Raw genomic sequence first — 17,265 nt, 5'->3', positions numbered from 1 at the left:
TTAATTCCCTTTTCAATTCTTTCTTCCACAATTCTCTTTTTTTCCCAATTTTTTTTTTCCTCAAGTGTTCCTGAGTGTACACCTTCCATCTCCCTTGGAAGATTCTCTGAGGGAAGAAAAAGGAAAGTGGGTGGAGAGCAGGACGCGCATCTCCAGCTGAACAGATCCAACTTCCATCCGGTACTCTGCATCTCCTGCCTACTGTCCAGCCTTCAGAGTGACTAGAGGCCTTCCATCTCAGGCTCCACTGGTAGAATAGAGCCTTGTGCCCAATCATACCCATTCACACTCACACCCATTTCAGTGACTTGGAACTCCTTCTGGTCCCCATCCGAAACCACTCTCCACCAGCTGATTCCTTCTCCCCCACCTTCTCAGTCCTCTGGAATGCCTCCATCTTCAATCTTGGATCTTCATGCCTTGCTCGGCACTTGTGCCCCACTGCCATTTCCAGCTTCTCTCCCCATCTCCAAGTCCATCACTCAAGCACGCCCCTCTTCCTTCACATTACCTCCACCCTAGTTCAGACCATCCCCTCACACCTGTCCAGAGGCAGTAGCTTGGCCAAGGTACTACAAGGTACTTGGCTAACTCCCCAAGGGAGGGCCTGGAATAAGGGAGATACTTAATAAATATTTATTGGACTCACCATATTCACAGGCATATTTTTAATTCTTTATCTCATGCAGGAATTCTAGTTGTAGTTGTGTCTGCCTGAACTTTCTCAGAGGTTTTGATCACAAACACTTTCAAAGTCATTCTCTGCTAGGGAGTTTCTTGAGCATCCCATCAGCATAATTTCTGTGGTCAGATTTTCTTTTTTGCTTCATTCATTCTTTCGTCTTGATTCCTGATCCAGACTAGATGTTAGAACATCTAACGTTTTGCTGGAGGGAAGGCCTGGACTGGTCTGGGACTTGCAAGCCTCCACAGTGGTCTGATCGTGGGCAAAACTGGTGAGAGCTCTGCAAGTTCCTGGCCTGGATTTGGGTCTGAGCAAGAGTAGATGCTGCTGCCCTCCCCTACTAGTGAGCTGCAAAGTCCTGCTTGTCCAGTGACAGAAATGCAGGCTTCCCTTTGGGGTGGGGTTTCTGTGCCAGTCATTCCTCTGCAAGTTTCAAAGTGGGTCTGAAGGTGGAATGGAGACCCTGGCTCTGCTCCCGGGATCTGGTATACCGCCCAGGATCCTTGGGTGCAGGTCCCCTCCTCAGTCCACCCTGGATCCATGATTTGCTGGTACCTCCTCCCAGCATCTTGTAGGAGTTTGGGGTGTCTTGGTACAGCCCAGAACCTCTTCTTTCCTTGACTCTCAGACTCTCTCTGGGTACCCCTCGGGATGCTCCTGATCAAATCCTATCCCCAGCATCTCCAGACCTTCCTGGTGCCCACTTTGGCTGGAAAGGTAATATACTGTAGCTTTTTCTTGGATTTCTGCAGCAGGATTCAGATGAGCACATGTTCTAGATTTATTTGGAGACCTTTTGGGGGGTGAGAATGGAGTTCAGTAGGATGTCTTCCTGTTACTCTGTCATCTGGGCTTTGTGTCTGCATTTATTTGGCTTTGAAATTTTGATTGTATTGATATCTTTTTTTTTTTTTTTTTACATTTATCCCTTGTTGTCTTTCCTTCCTAAGAGCTTCCTCTTATACAAGAATATTTTTGAAATATGTGAAACACACTCCAAAATCTTGCAGAAGGACCAAAATGAATTTGTGAATATCGAAAATCCATTCCAACTTGACTCTTCAACAATGAGGTGATTCAGACCAATTTCAATAGATTTGTGAAGGAGAGAGCCATCTGCATCCAGAAAGAGTATGGGGATTGAATGTGGATCACAACATAGTATTTTCACCTCTTCAGAGTTAATGTTTAATTGCTTGTTTTTTCTTTGTCATTTTTTTTCCTTTTTTTCTTGTGCAGCACAATAAATGTGGAAATATGTTTAGAAGAATTGCACTTGTTTAACCTATATTGGATTACTTGCTATCTAAGGGAGAGGAGTGCAAGGGAAGGAAGGGATAAAAATTTGGAATATAAGGTTTTGCAAGGGTGACTGTTGAAAATTATCTTTGCATGTATTTTGACACTAAAAAGCTATTTTTTTAAAAAAGAAAGAAAGAAAGAAAATTCATGCTAAGACTCAATTTTCCCATTGATTGTTCTGGAAAACAACAACAACAACAACAGAAGTCCTGAAAACCTATCAAAATCATCTCAGACGCACCACCATCAATAATCAGAGCACTATGAAGATACTGCATGTTAGGATTTTGAAGTCTTATAACTTAGAGAAATAGAAACAGTTCTTGTCTAAAAGTTCAGAGACGTAAATGGTCACTGACCAAGTGAACTTCCATGGCCACCTTCAGAGCCCTGGGCTTTCCCAGCTCCCTCCTCTAAGGCTGCTTCCTGTGGGCGCCAGAGTTTACAGACCACCTTTCCTCGTTATAGCTCATGGCTGTCGCATCCGCCAATGGCTAAGCCAAGGCACCTTTCTCCCTCCTCTGCCCTTTTCATTCTAAAATCTTTTGAGCCAGACTTGCCCGTCACAAAGCAAACTGGGGCTCCTCAGACAGTCTCTTTAAGATCCGTGCCATGCTGGGGCCATGACCCTCACCCCGAAGTTGATCTCACTCTGCTCGAGGCCAGAGGTACCATACTCTCGAGCCAAACTCCCAGGATCTTGCCAGATGTCACCGGGGAATGTTTAATCAAACAAAGACAAATACAACACAACAAAGAGTTTGCATTTGTGGTTTTCCGAGTCAGCTTACAGGGATCCATTCCCATTTGAAGCTCATCCGTGGTCTAGAAATCTACAGGCCGTCTTTGGGCACCATCTTTTGGCCAGATGGCCATCCCTCGACTAGCTCTTTTTTTCTGTATCCTTTTGACTGTAACGGGTGGCAAGAACCCAAAACTCACACATCCTTGTGGTCCTGGATTTCTTGTCTAAGGCTTGTTCATCTTAGCTCAGGCTTTCTGGATCCCTCCTGGGAATACTATCTTTGACAACCACTAGAAGTGTAGGGAAGTCATTAGTTTTAAAAGGTCTTTGGTAGGTTCTCTGCAATGTTTTTGGATTCAGGATGCAAAAAGATGCTTCATTTTCTATTGTTGGTTGCCTCCAATAACCCTTTATCTCCTCTTCCCCTGATCTTTATTGGGCATTTTATAGTGTTGAGAACTGTCTAAAATTAGCTATCATTAAGAAATGAAACAATCGGGAGACTTTTAAAAGTGGCTTATAGAAAGCATAAAAGGACAATAAGTACAGTAAAACCTTATTGATTAGGTGCAACTAAAGAAAGGACCTTCAGGTTTGTGAAAACTGTTCATTTTATCACCTTTTCAAAAAATGTGATTTTATTGGCAAATAATGAGAAAAGTGATTATTATCTTTAATAATTTGGGGAGATCCAGAATTCCCCCTTTTCCTAAAGTTCTGATTTTTAAAAGTTCCATCTCTTGAAGGACATTGCTGATAATGAACAGACTAACTTTCTTGCTGAGATCTGACCCAGGTGGAGTAGCCACTGTGTTCTACTCAGGCTTGGAAGGGCATAAATTCTTTGTATATGTTGCCAAAGCTGGGGTGTTCTGGTACAGAGACAGTCTCTCTGTCCAAGGATGATGGGATGTCACTCAGCCCTTCATTGTAATGTTCTTTTTCTCATTAACTGCTAGCCAATCAGAGCTGATTGCCACTCCTCTTCCAAAAGAACATATGAGTCCTACGTCCACTGCCATGATTGTCTTTGGCCTAAGGGAGAGGGCCAAATAACCATCCTTTTACTAATAAACATGGCAGCCTAATTAATAAAACAACAAAATCACTCAGAAATCATATATTTCAAACCTTCTTAATTGTCTTTATATTTTAGGCTTTGAACTAGGCTAACAAAGGAGCATTACAGTGGGAAAAGGAAGTATTATTAGAAATTAGCAAATCAAAGGAAAGAAAGAAATTATAAAAAATACAAAGTAGAGAATAAGAAAATGCAGAAGGAATCATAGAAAGCAAAGTACCTTTAAAAATGACAAGTAATCCAGTTGTGTTTTTTTAAGTAATCAGCATGAAATGAAAATGAATGTTTTATAATGACAAGTAATCCAGTTGTGTTTTTTTAAGTAATCAGCATGAAATGAAAATGAATGTTTTATACTAACCTCTTTTTAAGTTGTACTATGTACATAGGAATGCTCTCTTTTTTGTCTGCAGGTTCAGCAAGATTCCCCTTTGGTCTGGGACTACTGGCCTGCTTCTCCAGGGTAGAGGCTAGAATTAAGTCCTGATCTGATCCTCAGATCAATCAAACAATGGCTGTTTTTGTTCCCTTTTTAATAAACTGCTAGTGCCTGCTGGCAAATACTCCTTTCCACGCTCTCTCTGTGCAGATTCTCCCTTTGACTCTGACCCAGAACTGTGTTGTTAGCAACACACTGGTGCTAGCACCAGTCCCTGTCCCCTTTGCAAGTTCAGAGACTTCCTGGGGGTCTCTTCTAGCCCTGGGGCCCTCTCTCAGTTTTCTCATGCAGCATGCTCCTGTCCACATACTTTTCTGACTGCCTCGGCCTCCATGGGTTGGAAAAACATCTCACTGTGACTTTTTCTTGGATTTCTTGATCAGGTAGATTTTCTAGACATTTGAGGAGGTTTGGTAATTGAGATGTATAACTTCCTGCTACTCTATCACACTGCTTTTCACTCACTTCAGTCCTGTTCCCATTTGGGGTTTTCTTGGTAGATCCTGGAGCACCCGGCCATTTCCTTCTCCAGCTCATTTGACAGTTAAGGTCTGCCCAGTGAGCCTTGCCCAGTCACACAACTGAACTTGGGGCTCTTTGATGCCGGGCCTGGCACTCTGTCCACTGTGCCAGCTCGTTGCCCATCCTGACTCCCAAAGATCTCTTGCCTTTTCTCGATCCCCATCCTTGACTTCTGTCCTTGATGCTTTCTCATCTCCAGGCCCCTCTTGGTCCTTGCCCTGTCTATCCGGTGGCTCCTCCTCCTTCATTGAAGACATGCCCACAGACCACAGGAGTCCCCCCCAGGTTCTGTTAAGAGCCTCCTTTTCCTTTCCTTCTCTACTCTCTTGTCAGTGATCCCATCAGCTCCTAGAAGCGCAGCCATCACCTCTAGGTCAGTGGTGCGAGGACCTCTTTATCCAGCTTAACCATCTCCTTGACCTCGTCTTGGATCTCCAGTTGGACGCCTCAAACTGAATGTCTCATAAATATTTTAAACTCGTTATATCTGAAATTAGTCATTATCTTCCCCAAAAAACCATTCTCTCCTTCTGAACTTCCCTATTCCTATCCAGGGAACCATCATCCACTGGGGCTCTCGACAGAGGTACCATCTTCATGCCTTCACTCTCATTCACCCCCATGGCTACTGGGCAAGGTCTTTGGATTCCGCCCGGCACATCTGGGCTGAGCGTCCCCTTCTCTCCGCTCCACAGCCACCAGAAGGCTTCCTTTCTGGAAAAGCCTCTCCTCCATTTCCCCCATTCGATAAAGGCCAGTGGCTGCCTGTTGCCCCCAGCACCCAAAGTAAAATCTTCTGCCAGGCCTTTAAAGGCCTCCCTCTCCTTCCTTTGCAGGCTTCCTACGCCTTCCTCCTCTACATGTGGCCCCAGCAGAGGCATTGGAGCCCTGGCCCACGGCTCACAGTGCCGAATGCAGCCGGGAGAAGAGCAAAAGGCAGTTCCTGTCCCACTGTAATGCGGCCAAGAAATCCAACGCAGGTGATTTTCTGAGTCATTACGTGGTCCAGAGAGATCCTGAGATCTGGTGTAGAGGCTCCAGAACCTGGTGACCCGCCTCGTTGGCTGTTCTTTCCCTCTGGACCCTTGGTTGATCCTCCATGCCAGAAATGCTCTCCCTGCTCACCTCCTTCAAGTCTTAGCTCAAACCCCCCTCTTCTTGCAGAGGCCTTTGCCAAGCCCAGAGTGCAGGGCTTGTCCCCCAAGACTGCCTCCAACCTCCCCCCCATCTAGTCCACACCGGCTGTGGCCGCCAGCTCTTCCAGTAGAAGCCTTGAGGGCAGAGAACCTCCTTGAGGGCAGGAATATTTTTGCTCGTTTTGTATTCTCAACATTTCACATAGTTTCTGGAACACAGGAGATACTTAATGTTGGTCAGGAGGTCAATAAACATTTATTAAGCACTTACTGTGTGCCAGGCACCATGGAAAGCATTGGGAATACAAGGCAGAAGACAATCTCTGTTAACCAACAAATGTGTGCAAACCCCCCTACAACGGAGAGATAAATCAAGAGCACTCGCTCGCACCCTTACTGCGCACGCCGGGTTCCCGAGGCATCCACAAGGAGCCCAGCTCCAAGTCCCTCTCCTTTGGGCCCCACCAATCCCCGAACACACCCACAGCTCCTGAAGCCTGGGGATGCCTGAGCCCATCTCTTTGTTCACAGATGGGCGCCTGGCAGGATTTGGGATGCGGGCCTGGGACGAGGACCTGCCCCCCCCAGGTGGGTTTTTGAAGAACTCTAGAAACAGTCTAAGAAGGAGGAAAGGAGAAGTCCCCTCCCCCCAGCAGTGCCTCAACCTTGGCAGCTGCAGTGCCCAGAGTGGGGACCAGGAGAAGCGAGATAAGGGCGGACGAGCCTGAGCTGGGGAACCTGCCTCCATCCCTGCCTCACTTCCCATTAAGTGTGTATCAGATACATTTGGTGGATTTAATATCATCCAGTTGGCCCTTTCCTTTTTTCAGCATGAAAGCACACATCCTCGGGGAGTCAGCCACCAGTGACTCGGCCTAACTACGGGCTAGGATCTCATCCCACAGAGTTTTCTCTCCCTACATGGAGGCATAAGCTTCTTTCCAGCACAAAATTACTATGGACCCAGGAATTTTTTCATAAATCTGCCTCAGGGACACAAACCTAATGGTAACCAAGGGTGAGAGTAACAGGTGTTCTTTCTTCCCCCAAATTTAACAAATGCCAATATTTTTATATAAAAAAGCATACAAAAGGAATACATATGAAACTATACAGTTCTCCCATAACTAAATACTCTCTCTCTCAAATATATTATTGTTTTAAAAATAAATAAATAAAAACATGTAACAGCTAGAAAATTAAAAGAACAAGTGAAATTGCAAGTCTCCAATTAGCAAGTGTAGCATTTCCCAAAGAAATCCAAAGAGATAATTACCCGTCAGTGACTTTTTACTGTTACAGAGTCTGGTAAAGCCATTCTTCCTGCTCATGTGCTGTAAAACCCTGGGAAAGAATCTGCTCAGCTCTAGGTAATTTTCTTCAAATGGAATCTCCTCATTTTCTAATAAGGATAATCTCTTTGGTGTATACACACCACCATCTTCCACTTCACTCTTCAAGGACATCTTAAGACCTGAAGCAGATCACCTACTTTTCAACCCTAAGAAATCAACTAGAAAAAAAAAAGAAAAATTCATTCAAATCTATTCATCATTATCATCAAAAACTCTTTATCAAATTCCTAACTGTCCATAGTTGTATAATAAGCATTGCACAAAAATAACCAGGCCAAGGAATCACAATTCTTTTCCATCTTGTTTTCACTGGTTAAGGGAACCCTCCCAGAGGGGAGACTCCCTCTACTAGAGCAGGTTCCAGAACTGATCATCTGCCCAGAACATGGAGAGTTTAAGTATTCAACCCAGATTCACTCAGCAATCAGCTTTCTAGCAAATTTTTGCTACATTCCCTAGAGGCTTATGATAGAAAAATTAGAGATTTAAACTAGATAAACAGTACTAGACGAGCTCCTTGGGACAAGCATTAACTTTGATATGATTTTATTTTGTGATAATAAAGACCATGTCAATGGCTAGTTGGGAGTCGGATTAGAGTCGGGCTGATTCAGAATGGCTGACCCTGAGCAGATAAAATCCAGCTGAGTCAGTTTCCCCATCTCTAATTAGTTTTCTGTCATCCAAATGCTGGATTTCATGCCATACATCCATTTCACTGCTTTCATTTGTTGTGGTTTTAATTCTGATTTTCAAGAATAACTATTTCTCTGGGAAATCATATAAAAAGTTATAGCCCTCTTAAAGAGAGCTTCAATAACAGTTAAAGAGATATTGTAGCAGCTGTTAGTATGGGAAGGACATTCAAATACAGAACAAAATCAGCTGCACCAAAGCTCAAAGAAAAGTGAAGCTGAAAGTTAAAAACACCACCAAGAATTCATAAACTAGAAATGGCTGAACTAATAATCCTCATAAAAGAAACACAGACATTCAGAAAGACCTGAGAGCTGGAAGGGCTGCTACTGGCTCTCTACAATATGGTATAAGCTTCCTAAAGTTAGAAAAACAGAAAGAAGACCAGAAATAAAAAGCTGCTGTTACTTTGGAGAGGAAAAATATCAGTCAGGAAAAGGGAAACATAAAAATAAATCAGAGTACTACACATTGAGAAAAGGTAGTTTTTATTAATAAAACTCACTTTTTCATTCAAGACTAAAGCAAAACTACCATGAGAAAATGTCCATAAATTCAGAGTAGCCATTAACAGAAGGACCAGTTAAAATGGAATGTAACTGGTTCCATCCTGTTCAAGGTTAAAGGTTATAATTTGTTGGAAGCACTCCCATGCAATTAACTCACAAACAGTAACTTCTTCCCCCAGGAGGAGATAAGACTCATCTTCCCAGCCATGCGATGTTGGCTGTTGTCCTTCCTTCTCAGAGAGGATCAAGTGACATCACTACGTTAGCATATGTGGCGCCAGGGGAATATACCAAGGAGGAACACGCAGAAGCCGGACCGAGGGAAGGAGGGGCCTGTGCTTGGCTAGAGACTAAGAAGGCTCTCAGAGCTTCCGGGACATGGTGTCCACTTAGGACTTCACCAAGACAAACACCCACTTCTGGCAAGAATGGGAAAGGAACCATGGGAGGACTTCTCGGAGGCCATAAACCCCAGGCCTAAGCTTCAGAAAATGATGTGACCCACAGGAAGCAGGCAGTGTTGTCGACCAGTGGTCAATGGTTACTTCCTTTTAAGTCCATCCCGGGAACCCAAGTTTTTTGCGATATAATTCACTTTCCATTCTGGGATCACACACATGCTGGGCTGCTCAGCTGGTGGGCTTGGACCTCTCCTTGCAAGAATCAAGGAAATGCTTCCTGTTTCTATGTGGAGAAGCCTCTGATGAGTCACTTTGGGGAAGGGGGTCTAGCACCCGCCCACACAGTCTAGGGGGGCTCATCTGGGATCTGTGACTTCCCAGAGAGATGGCTGGGGTTCTGATGCAGGGCAGGCGCCAGGTTGGGTTTTCTCTGTCCTGGAGATCACACTCCCAGCCTCCCTCCTGGCAAGAAAGAGGCTCAAGGAAGAGCGCTCAGATAGAAACAGAAGCAGAAGTCTCCCATGAAGAAGCCCAAAGGCCAGGTCACTTGTGGGCACATAATCCAGTGCCCTAGGGCTGTCCTTAGGCTGAAGGGACCCTGGGATCGTCAAGGCTTGGTGATCCAAGGGAAGAGGTGGTGCCCAGGAAACCAGAAGGAAGTCCTGATAAATGGCACAGCCCTCTGCATGGTTGCTGGAAGGGGGCGTCCCCTACCCCGGGCTTGGGGATCCAGGCCAAGAGGTCGACCCCATATTAACTTTATTGGATTTAATTGCTTCATAACTGACAACTTTATATAGGTTTTTAGATGTGACCAACATATAGTGCCTATGTTGATAAGTGAATTGTGTGTTTGTGTAAAGTAATCTGGAAGCAAATTCAACTAAATTAAGGCCTCTAAAAGGAGGATAGTGCACAGAGACTCTCTTTCTCTTTCTTCCCCTTTCCCCCATTCCAGCAGGAACACATGAACAAAGGGATGAGAAAAAGAGAAAGGAAATATATTCACTCAGTTCAGTGAAATTTGTTATTTGAGATATGATAGGAAAAGCAGTTTTAAAAGAGCTCTAATCAAAGCCCACTAAAGGGATACATAAATTGTAATTTCTTTGCACTGACTGTATTAACAGATTTAAGAGGATGGGAATTTTAGGGAAAACAGAAAAGCACTTGGCTGCTTTTAAAACCTGGCTGCATCTTTATTTGAATCAAGTTTGCACTTTAAAAGCCTGGAAACCTGAGAATATGCAGCTCTAAATTGAGAGGAGGTAGAAGAAAACAAAGAAAGTGGATGTCAATCAAAGAAAGTAAACAGATTAAAAATGGAGTCTTTTTCTGGAATTCCTCTTAAATTGTAAGTTTGTTAAACTTAAAACTATTTTGTGAGTAAGATTATTATTCCTGAGAAATAACTTGTTTGAGTTACATAGGTCACAAGGAAGGGATGAGTTTACTGATAATTTACAACTTTGTTAAGTAGAAACATTGCTAAGCAGTAGAATCTTTGATACAGTATCAAAAATGACCTTGCCTTCTTGCAAATAGTTAGTATAGAGTTTCCAATCCTAAATTTTAGATTAATTACCAAAATTCCCAATCAAAAACCTCCAAAAACCTAAAGGTGAAGAGACTACAACTCTACATACCGCAAGCTTTTTCCAAACTTTGTTTTTCCAAAACAAGGGCTAAAGTCTACTTCCCCTGGCTGTCAAACCTCAGAAATCCCAGTCATGTCCCTGGAGCCAAATCCTCCCCACAAAATCTACCCATGAGCCACCCCATGGCTGCCAGCCTCCCCTGGGTCAGCCCGCCACAGCACTCTGCCTCATTCTAATGTGTGTGTTGGTTCTAAATGGTAGAGTGTGTTACAATTGGTACTGAAGAGAGAGAGAGAGGAGGACCAGTCTGAAGGCCTAGATAACAAGGATGTCCTGGTGGAAGGAAGGAATCAGACTGCTGTGAGAAATCTTCAAGGGTATGAAATAAAGAGCAGGAACTGAATGGGATCAGGGGAAGATTTCTCAGAGGCTGTGACCCACAGGAAGGAGACAGCATTGATGACTTTCAGTCAATGGTTACTTCCTTTTCAATCCAATGAAGTCAAGTCTTATGTTATATAACTCATTGCCTGTTTCCGGCCCGGGGCCATAGACCACTGGGCTGCTCAGCTGGTGTGCTTGGACCTTTCCTTGTAAGAACCAAATAAATGCTTTCTGTTTAGATCTGAAGATGCTTCTGAGTAGTCAATTTGGATAAGCAGGGTCTAGCATCCCATCCCACACAAATGTAACTAAAACACTTGTAATTTTACCCCTTTCAGAGTCCAAGAGGTTTATTTCTCACATATATAAATCTATATTTACATATCTCTATCAAATTACATAAACCATTCACCTGAAAATGCTTGAGGAAATTTTTTTGTTCCAGTAGGCCTAAAAGTCTTTTTCCCAGTTAAGAACAATAAACTCTGATAAATACATTGATATTCAGAGAAAGTGAATTATTTCAGAATTACAGAAATTTAAAGCCTTGAACCATGATATGTATCACAAAAGATCATGAAAGTTGTTCAGAAAATATAAGGAACCATAAGGAATTACCAAAATGAACAATTTCAGAGAAAATTGAGGAAAGACATATGAACTGACACAGAGTAAAGTGAGTGCCCAGAACAAATTCATGTGACAACAATATTATAAAGAAAAACAATTTGGAAAAACTGTAGAATGCTGCTTGATGCAATGATAAACACCAAAGACAGACTGAAGATGAACCATGTTAACCACCTTGTGACAGAGAGATGACTCAAAATGCAAAATGAGACATATATTTTTCAACATGGCCATTTAGGGAATTTGCTTGACTTGACCATACATATTTGTGATAAGGGTTTTCTTCTTTCTTTTTTTTTTTTTTTTCTTTTTCAAGTTGAGAAAGGGTAGTGAGAGGAAAACAGATGCTTGTTCATTTTTTTTTGTTTGTTTTTTTTTTCCCCAAAGCAAGGAAAAAAATTCTACATATGGGAATAAACATGTTTCAATGAACTGGGAATTCATCTGATTCAAACCTATTTGAAAATCCATGGGCTAATATGAAAAATGGATAGGCATTTTGGTTTCTGGTAATGAAAATCAAATTGGAGAAATGACACTTAAATTAGAAAACTGAAACCCACAAGAACATCAAAGAATAATCAAGCCTGATCTCCCAAAAGAATAAAAACTCCTTGGGGGCAGGGACGGACTTTAGTAATCAAAGATGGTGACCTGATATTTGAAAAAAATATTTTATTCTTTGACCTTAGCCCTTCTCCGTTACCTTTTCCCCCTTCTAGAATATAAGTTCTTTGAGGGCAGAGACTCTAGTTATGTAATAAGGGGTGGAGATTCATGCCATATAACTTCTGTAATATCCAATTAATGGGGAATCAGGAGAGGACTTGTGCTTCAGGATAGGAAATAAAATATTCCCTTGGGAGTTTCAAAAGTATATCTATTCACCTAGGTGTCCATTCTAGCAAGGATGTAAAATAAATCTTTCCTGAATTCATCAGTGAATCAGTGGGGTTCTTGCTAAGATATTTTGTTTCTTACAGCAAGAACAAATGGAACTTTTCTTTAAATGATAAGAAGTATCAAATTAAAACCAAGAACAAACATTATCTATAATGGAGATAAATGCGAGGCCTTCTTAATAGGATCAGGGTTGAAGCAAGGATGCCCATTATCGTTATTAGTATTCAATATGCTATGAGAAAGACTAACTATAGCAATAAGACAAGAAAAAGAAATTGAAAAAGAATAAGCAATGAGAAAACAAAACTATAACTCTGCAAATAATGATGAAATAGGCAGAGAATTCTAGATAATCAACTAAAAAGTTAGTTGAATGGAAAATGAATAGATGTCCATCAACTGGAGAATGACTGGGTAAAGTGTGGTATATGAATGTCATGGAATATTATTGTTCTGTAAGAAATGATCAGCAGGCTGAATACAGAGAGGCTTGGAGAGACTCACACGAACTGATGCTAAGTGAAATGAGCAGAACCAGGAGATCATTATATACCTCAACAACGATACTGTATGAGGATGTATTCTGATGGAAGTGGATTTCTTTGACAAAGAGAAGATCTAACTCAGTTTCAATTGATCAATGATGGACAGAAGCAGCTACACCCAAAGAAAGAACACTGGGAAATGAATGTAAACTGTTTGTATTTTTGTTTTTCTTCCCAGGTTATTTTTACCTTCTGAATCCAATTCTTCCTGTGTAACAAGAGAATTGTTCCGTTCTGCACACATATACTGTATCTAGGATATACTATAACATATTTAACATGTATAAGACTGCTTGCTATCTGGGGGAGTGGCTGGAAGGAGGGAAGGGAAAAGTTGGAACAGAAGTGAGTGCAAGGGATAATGTTGTAAAAAAATTACCCAGGCATATGTTCTGTTAATAAACAGTTATAATTAAAAAATAAAATAGCATATGATTATATAAAAAAAGCTAGTTGAAACAATGAACTTAATTAGCAAAGTTACAGAATATAAAATCCACATAAAATCAGCATTTCCACATATCTTTTTCAGAATCCACCAGAAAGAGATAAAAAGAAAAATTCCATTTAAAATAACTACAAACAGTATAAAATGCTTGGAAGTATACCTGCCAAGACAAACCTAGGAATAAATACAATCACAAAAATACATTTCGTACTAAAATATATCTAAACAATTCGAGAAATATTCATTGCTGATGGGCAGAAAGAATCAATGTAATAAAGGTTACAATTCTACTTAAATTAATTTACTTATGCAATCAAATTGCCAAAGAATTATTTTATAGTTCTAGGAAAAAAAATAACAAAATACATCTGGAGAAACAAAAGTCAAAAATACAAAGGGAATCATTGAAAAGCATAGCAAAGTAACCTAGCAGTAACCAATGTCAAACTATACTACAAAGCAGTAATCGTCGAAATAATCTGCTACTGATGGAATCCTGAAGAGTGTTTTGGATCAAGAGAAACCAAAAAACTGATCCCCGAGGCCAGCAGGAAGAAAGTTCTGATAGAGATCAGTTTAGCTCTATGGTGCCCCACTTTAGGGAGGTGGTCCAGTCTGAAATCCACATTATGAAATCCAAACTTTCTTTATCTATTCACCTAGGCGTCCATTCTGGCAAGGATGTAAAATAAATCTTTCCTGAATTCATCAGTGAATCAGTGGGGTTCTTGGTAAGATATTTTTGTGTGTGTGCTCTCCATTCCCTGTGTCTATTGCATCCCTTTATTTTGTCTATAAACTCTTCCCTAAATAAATCTACCAGGGAGAATGGTCACGGTGAATTCTTCATGAATGGGACTGACTGGGTGAAGTTTTCTCAAGTTTGAGTCTAGGCCTAAGTCATGTGATCCCTGTTCCCAGAGGTCTTCAGAGCTGAAGATCAGGCCTTAGGCGCCAGGCTGCAGGATGTTACATGATCTCAAGGCCTAGAGATCTCTAAATGTTAGACCCAAAGTCAGTGACAGAAAGCAGACAACATTGGTGAACATTGGTCAATGATGGTTACTTCCTTAGTTTATCCAATGAAAAGGCTTGGGTCTTTTGCTATTTAAAAGGATGTTCTGCTTCAGTTTGTCAGTTCAATAAGCTGAGCTGAGATGTCTCTCCCTGCAGGGATTAAATAAATGCTTTCTCTTTGTACCTGAAGATGTCTCTTTAGTTAATTTGGGAAACGGGTTTAGCCCCCGTCCCACACATTCACATGACCATCATCCAGTGTCTACATCCCCCACCACATCATTTGGTGCCGAGCCCCACATCATAAACCCCAGCAGTACTACGTTAAAAAACAGGTTAATCTATGGAACATATTAGGCATACAATATCCAGAAGTGAATGACTACCCATCACGGATATAACCAAAGACAGAAACTTTTGGAACAAAATTCACTATTACAGATAAAAGTGATAGGAAATCTTGAAAGCAATTGAGCAGAAACTAAGCACAGACCAATATCCTCTACTTTATACCGAGATAAACTCCAAAGGGTACGTGTTTTTGACAGATTGAAAGCAAAGTGGAAATTTTTACCTGTCAGATCTATGGCTTTGGGAAGAATTTATGAACAAAGAGATAAAGAGGTAAAATAGAAAATTTTAATAACATTAAATTTAAAAGATTTTTCACAAGCTAACTAACCCCAAATAGCCACAATTGGAAGGAAAGCAGGAAACAGGAAATTTCACAGCAAGTTTCTCCGCTAGAAGTTGCATTTCTCCAATGGGTAAGGGAACTGAGCCAATCCTCAACTGATAAGTGGTCAAAGGATATAAACAATTTTCAGGAAAAATCCAAGTTATTAATAGTCACATGACAAAATGCTTTAATCACTTAGAGAAATGACACAACTCTGAGGCACTACCTCACTCCCATATCATTATGGCTAATAGGAAAGGAAAGGAAAATGATGGGTGCGACGCAGTGGGAGTGGGCAGGTTGTGGAAAAATGGAGACACTAGTGCACTAGTGGTGGAATAGTGGACTGGTCCGAGCATTTTGGGGACAATTTGGAGCTATGCCCAAAGGGCTATAAAACCATGCAAGCTGGGGCAGCGAAGGGGTGCAGTGGGTAGGTCACCAGCCCTGAAGTCGGGAGGACCTGAGTTCAAATCTGCCCTCAGACACTTAACACTTCCTGGCTGTGCGACCCTGGCCAAGTCACTTAACCCCAATTGCCTCAGGGGGGAAAAATGCACAGCCTCTGCCTCTGCTACTAAGAGGGTACCTGAAAGAGGAAAAGGACCTATCTGAACAAACGTGTTTACAGTTCTTTTAGTAAGAGCAAAGAACTGAAAACTGAGGAGATACCTCTCAACTAGGGAATGGCTGAACAAGTCGTAGTGTATCATTGGGATGGAACCATTTTGTTCTCTAAGAAATGACAAGCAGGAAAGGTTTCAGAAAAACCTGGGAAGACTTCCATGAACTGACGCAAAGCGAACCGAACCAGAACAATGAACAGTAACAGCAACGAGCTACCCCTGGCCAATGGTGAAAAGCAAAGCTGCCCCACTCAGTACGATGATGCAAGAAAATCCCAAAGGAACCATGAGGAAAAGCGCTCATCCTCCCTCAGAAACGGAGCCCAAAAGAAGGGACGGGCTTGGAGCGGAGACTCAAGAAGCGCTTTGTTTCGCACTGTATTTTTCTTGCTTGGGGAAGAAGACAGGAGAAGATGGCAAAACTATGTTTCACTTGGCTTCATCCACGCGGTGGCTGCGCTATCTCTTGCCTTCTCAGTGGGTGAGAGGGGTTGGAAAGAGAGAGAATCGGGAACTGACTTTTAAAGAGAACATTGTTGGCGCCAGTGGAGCTAAACTTGGAGGGGCGGGCTGTTCGTCCAAGAGCTCGCCAATGAGCGTCCCTCGGCGTGAGGGCGGACTCCCAGCCGCGCACCGGGCCGGAAGCCATCAGGGGGTCCGGAGAGAAGCCCCGCCGCGTTCCCGCCACTGACCGGGCATGACTGCCCCGGGGCCAGAAAGCCAGCGGTCCGGGGGCGGCGGCTCCCGCGGGGGCCCCGGCCCTTGTTCCGGGGGAAGGCGGGCCAGGGGGCACCGACACTTCACCCCTCTGCGCCACACACACCGGCCCGCCCTAGGCCGAGGCGGCCAGGAAGGCCCCCACGTCGCCCCCGGGCCCCTCCACGGCCCCGGCGCCCAGAGAAGGGCCCGCTCCCTTCTCAGGGCTGTGAGAGCAAAGGTGGCCCCGGGAGGCGGAGCTTCTCCCACCCACACACACACACAGACACACCCACACCGGGTTCCGCAACCCCAGCTCCCATTGAGTCCCGGGGGAGGGGGAGGGGAGGAGAGAGAACGGTCCCTACCGGGGAGAGGTGGGTCTCTGACGGGCGAGGAAACTGAGGCGGGGAGAGGGAAGGTCGCGGCTGGAGGGGGCGCTCTCCGCAAGGATGGGGGGTGCGCGTGCGTGCGCGCCTTGTGGGAGACCCCTCGTGCCTCAGTTTCCCTCCGCACCCAGGGCCGTGCCTCGGCTCCCACACACGCCCTCGCCCCGCCCCCGCTCAGTCCCTCCCCCGCAGGGGCCCGGCCCGAGAGGCGCTCCCGTCCAGTGCGGAGGCCCCGGCCTCTCCGAGCGCAGGAGGGGGTCCGGCGACACCCCGAGGCGGCCCCCGCCGCTGCCCGGCTCGGAAGCCGCCCCGGGGCCCGGAACCGAGGCCTACCTGAGGGCCGGGGCCGGAGGCGGCGGCGACGGACGCGGACAAGACGGCTGCGAACCACCGACTAAAGACTCGAAGCTCTCGGCTCCCCAGGAGGCGGGCCGCTTCGCGCCTTCTCAGCCCGCGGGCCAATCACAGGCCAGGACTCG

General features: G+C 43.8%; 1 protein-coding gene across 3 annotated transcripts in view; it reads right to left on the bottom strand.

Moving 5' to 3' along the window:
• PASK (PAS domain containing serine/threonine kinase) overlaps positions 1-17,263 on the bottom strand; it is a 56,018-nt gene extending 38,755 nt beyond the window's left edge. For 2 of the 3 annotated variants that reach the window (XM_031957481.1, XM_031957482.1), the window contains exons 1-2: positions 17,120-17,200; positions 7,187-7,423 (exon numbers count right to left, since the gene is read on the bottom strand). In XM_031957481.1, coding sequence (XP_031813341.1) covers positions 7,187-7,376 — 190 coding nt within the window. In that variant the 5' untranslated portion in view covers positions 7,377-7,423; positions 17,120-17,200. Of the gene's footprint in view, positions 1-7,186; positions 7,424-17,119 lie in introns of all 3 variants that reach the window. The other variant, XM_031957483.1, reaches the window with a different exon arrangement.
• Between the last annotated feature and the right edge of the window lie 2 nt (positions 17,264-17,265).

This window comes from Sarcophilus harrisii, chromosome 3 (assembly GCF_902635505.1).
Source record: "Sarcophilus harrisii chromosome 3, mSarHar1.11, whole genome shotgun sequence".
Taxonomy (NCBI): domain Eukaryota; kingdom Metazoa; phylum Chordata; class Mammalia; order Dasyuromorphia; family Dasyuridae; genus Sarcophilus; species Sarcophilus harrisii.
The sequence above is the reverse complement of the archived record's forward strand: the minus strand, read 5'-3'. Positions and strand labels throughout refer to the sequence as shown.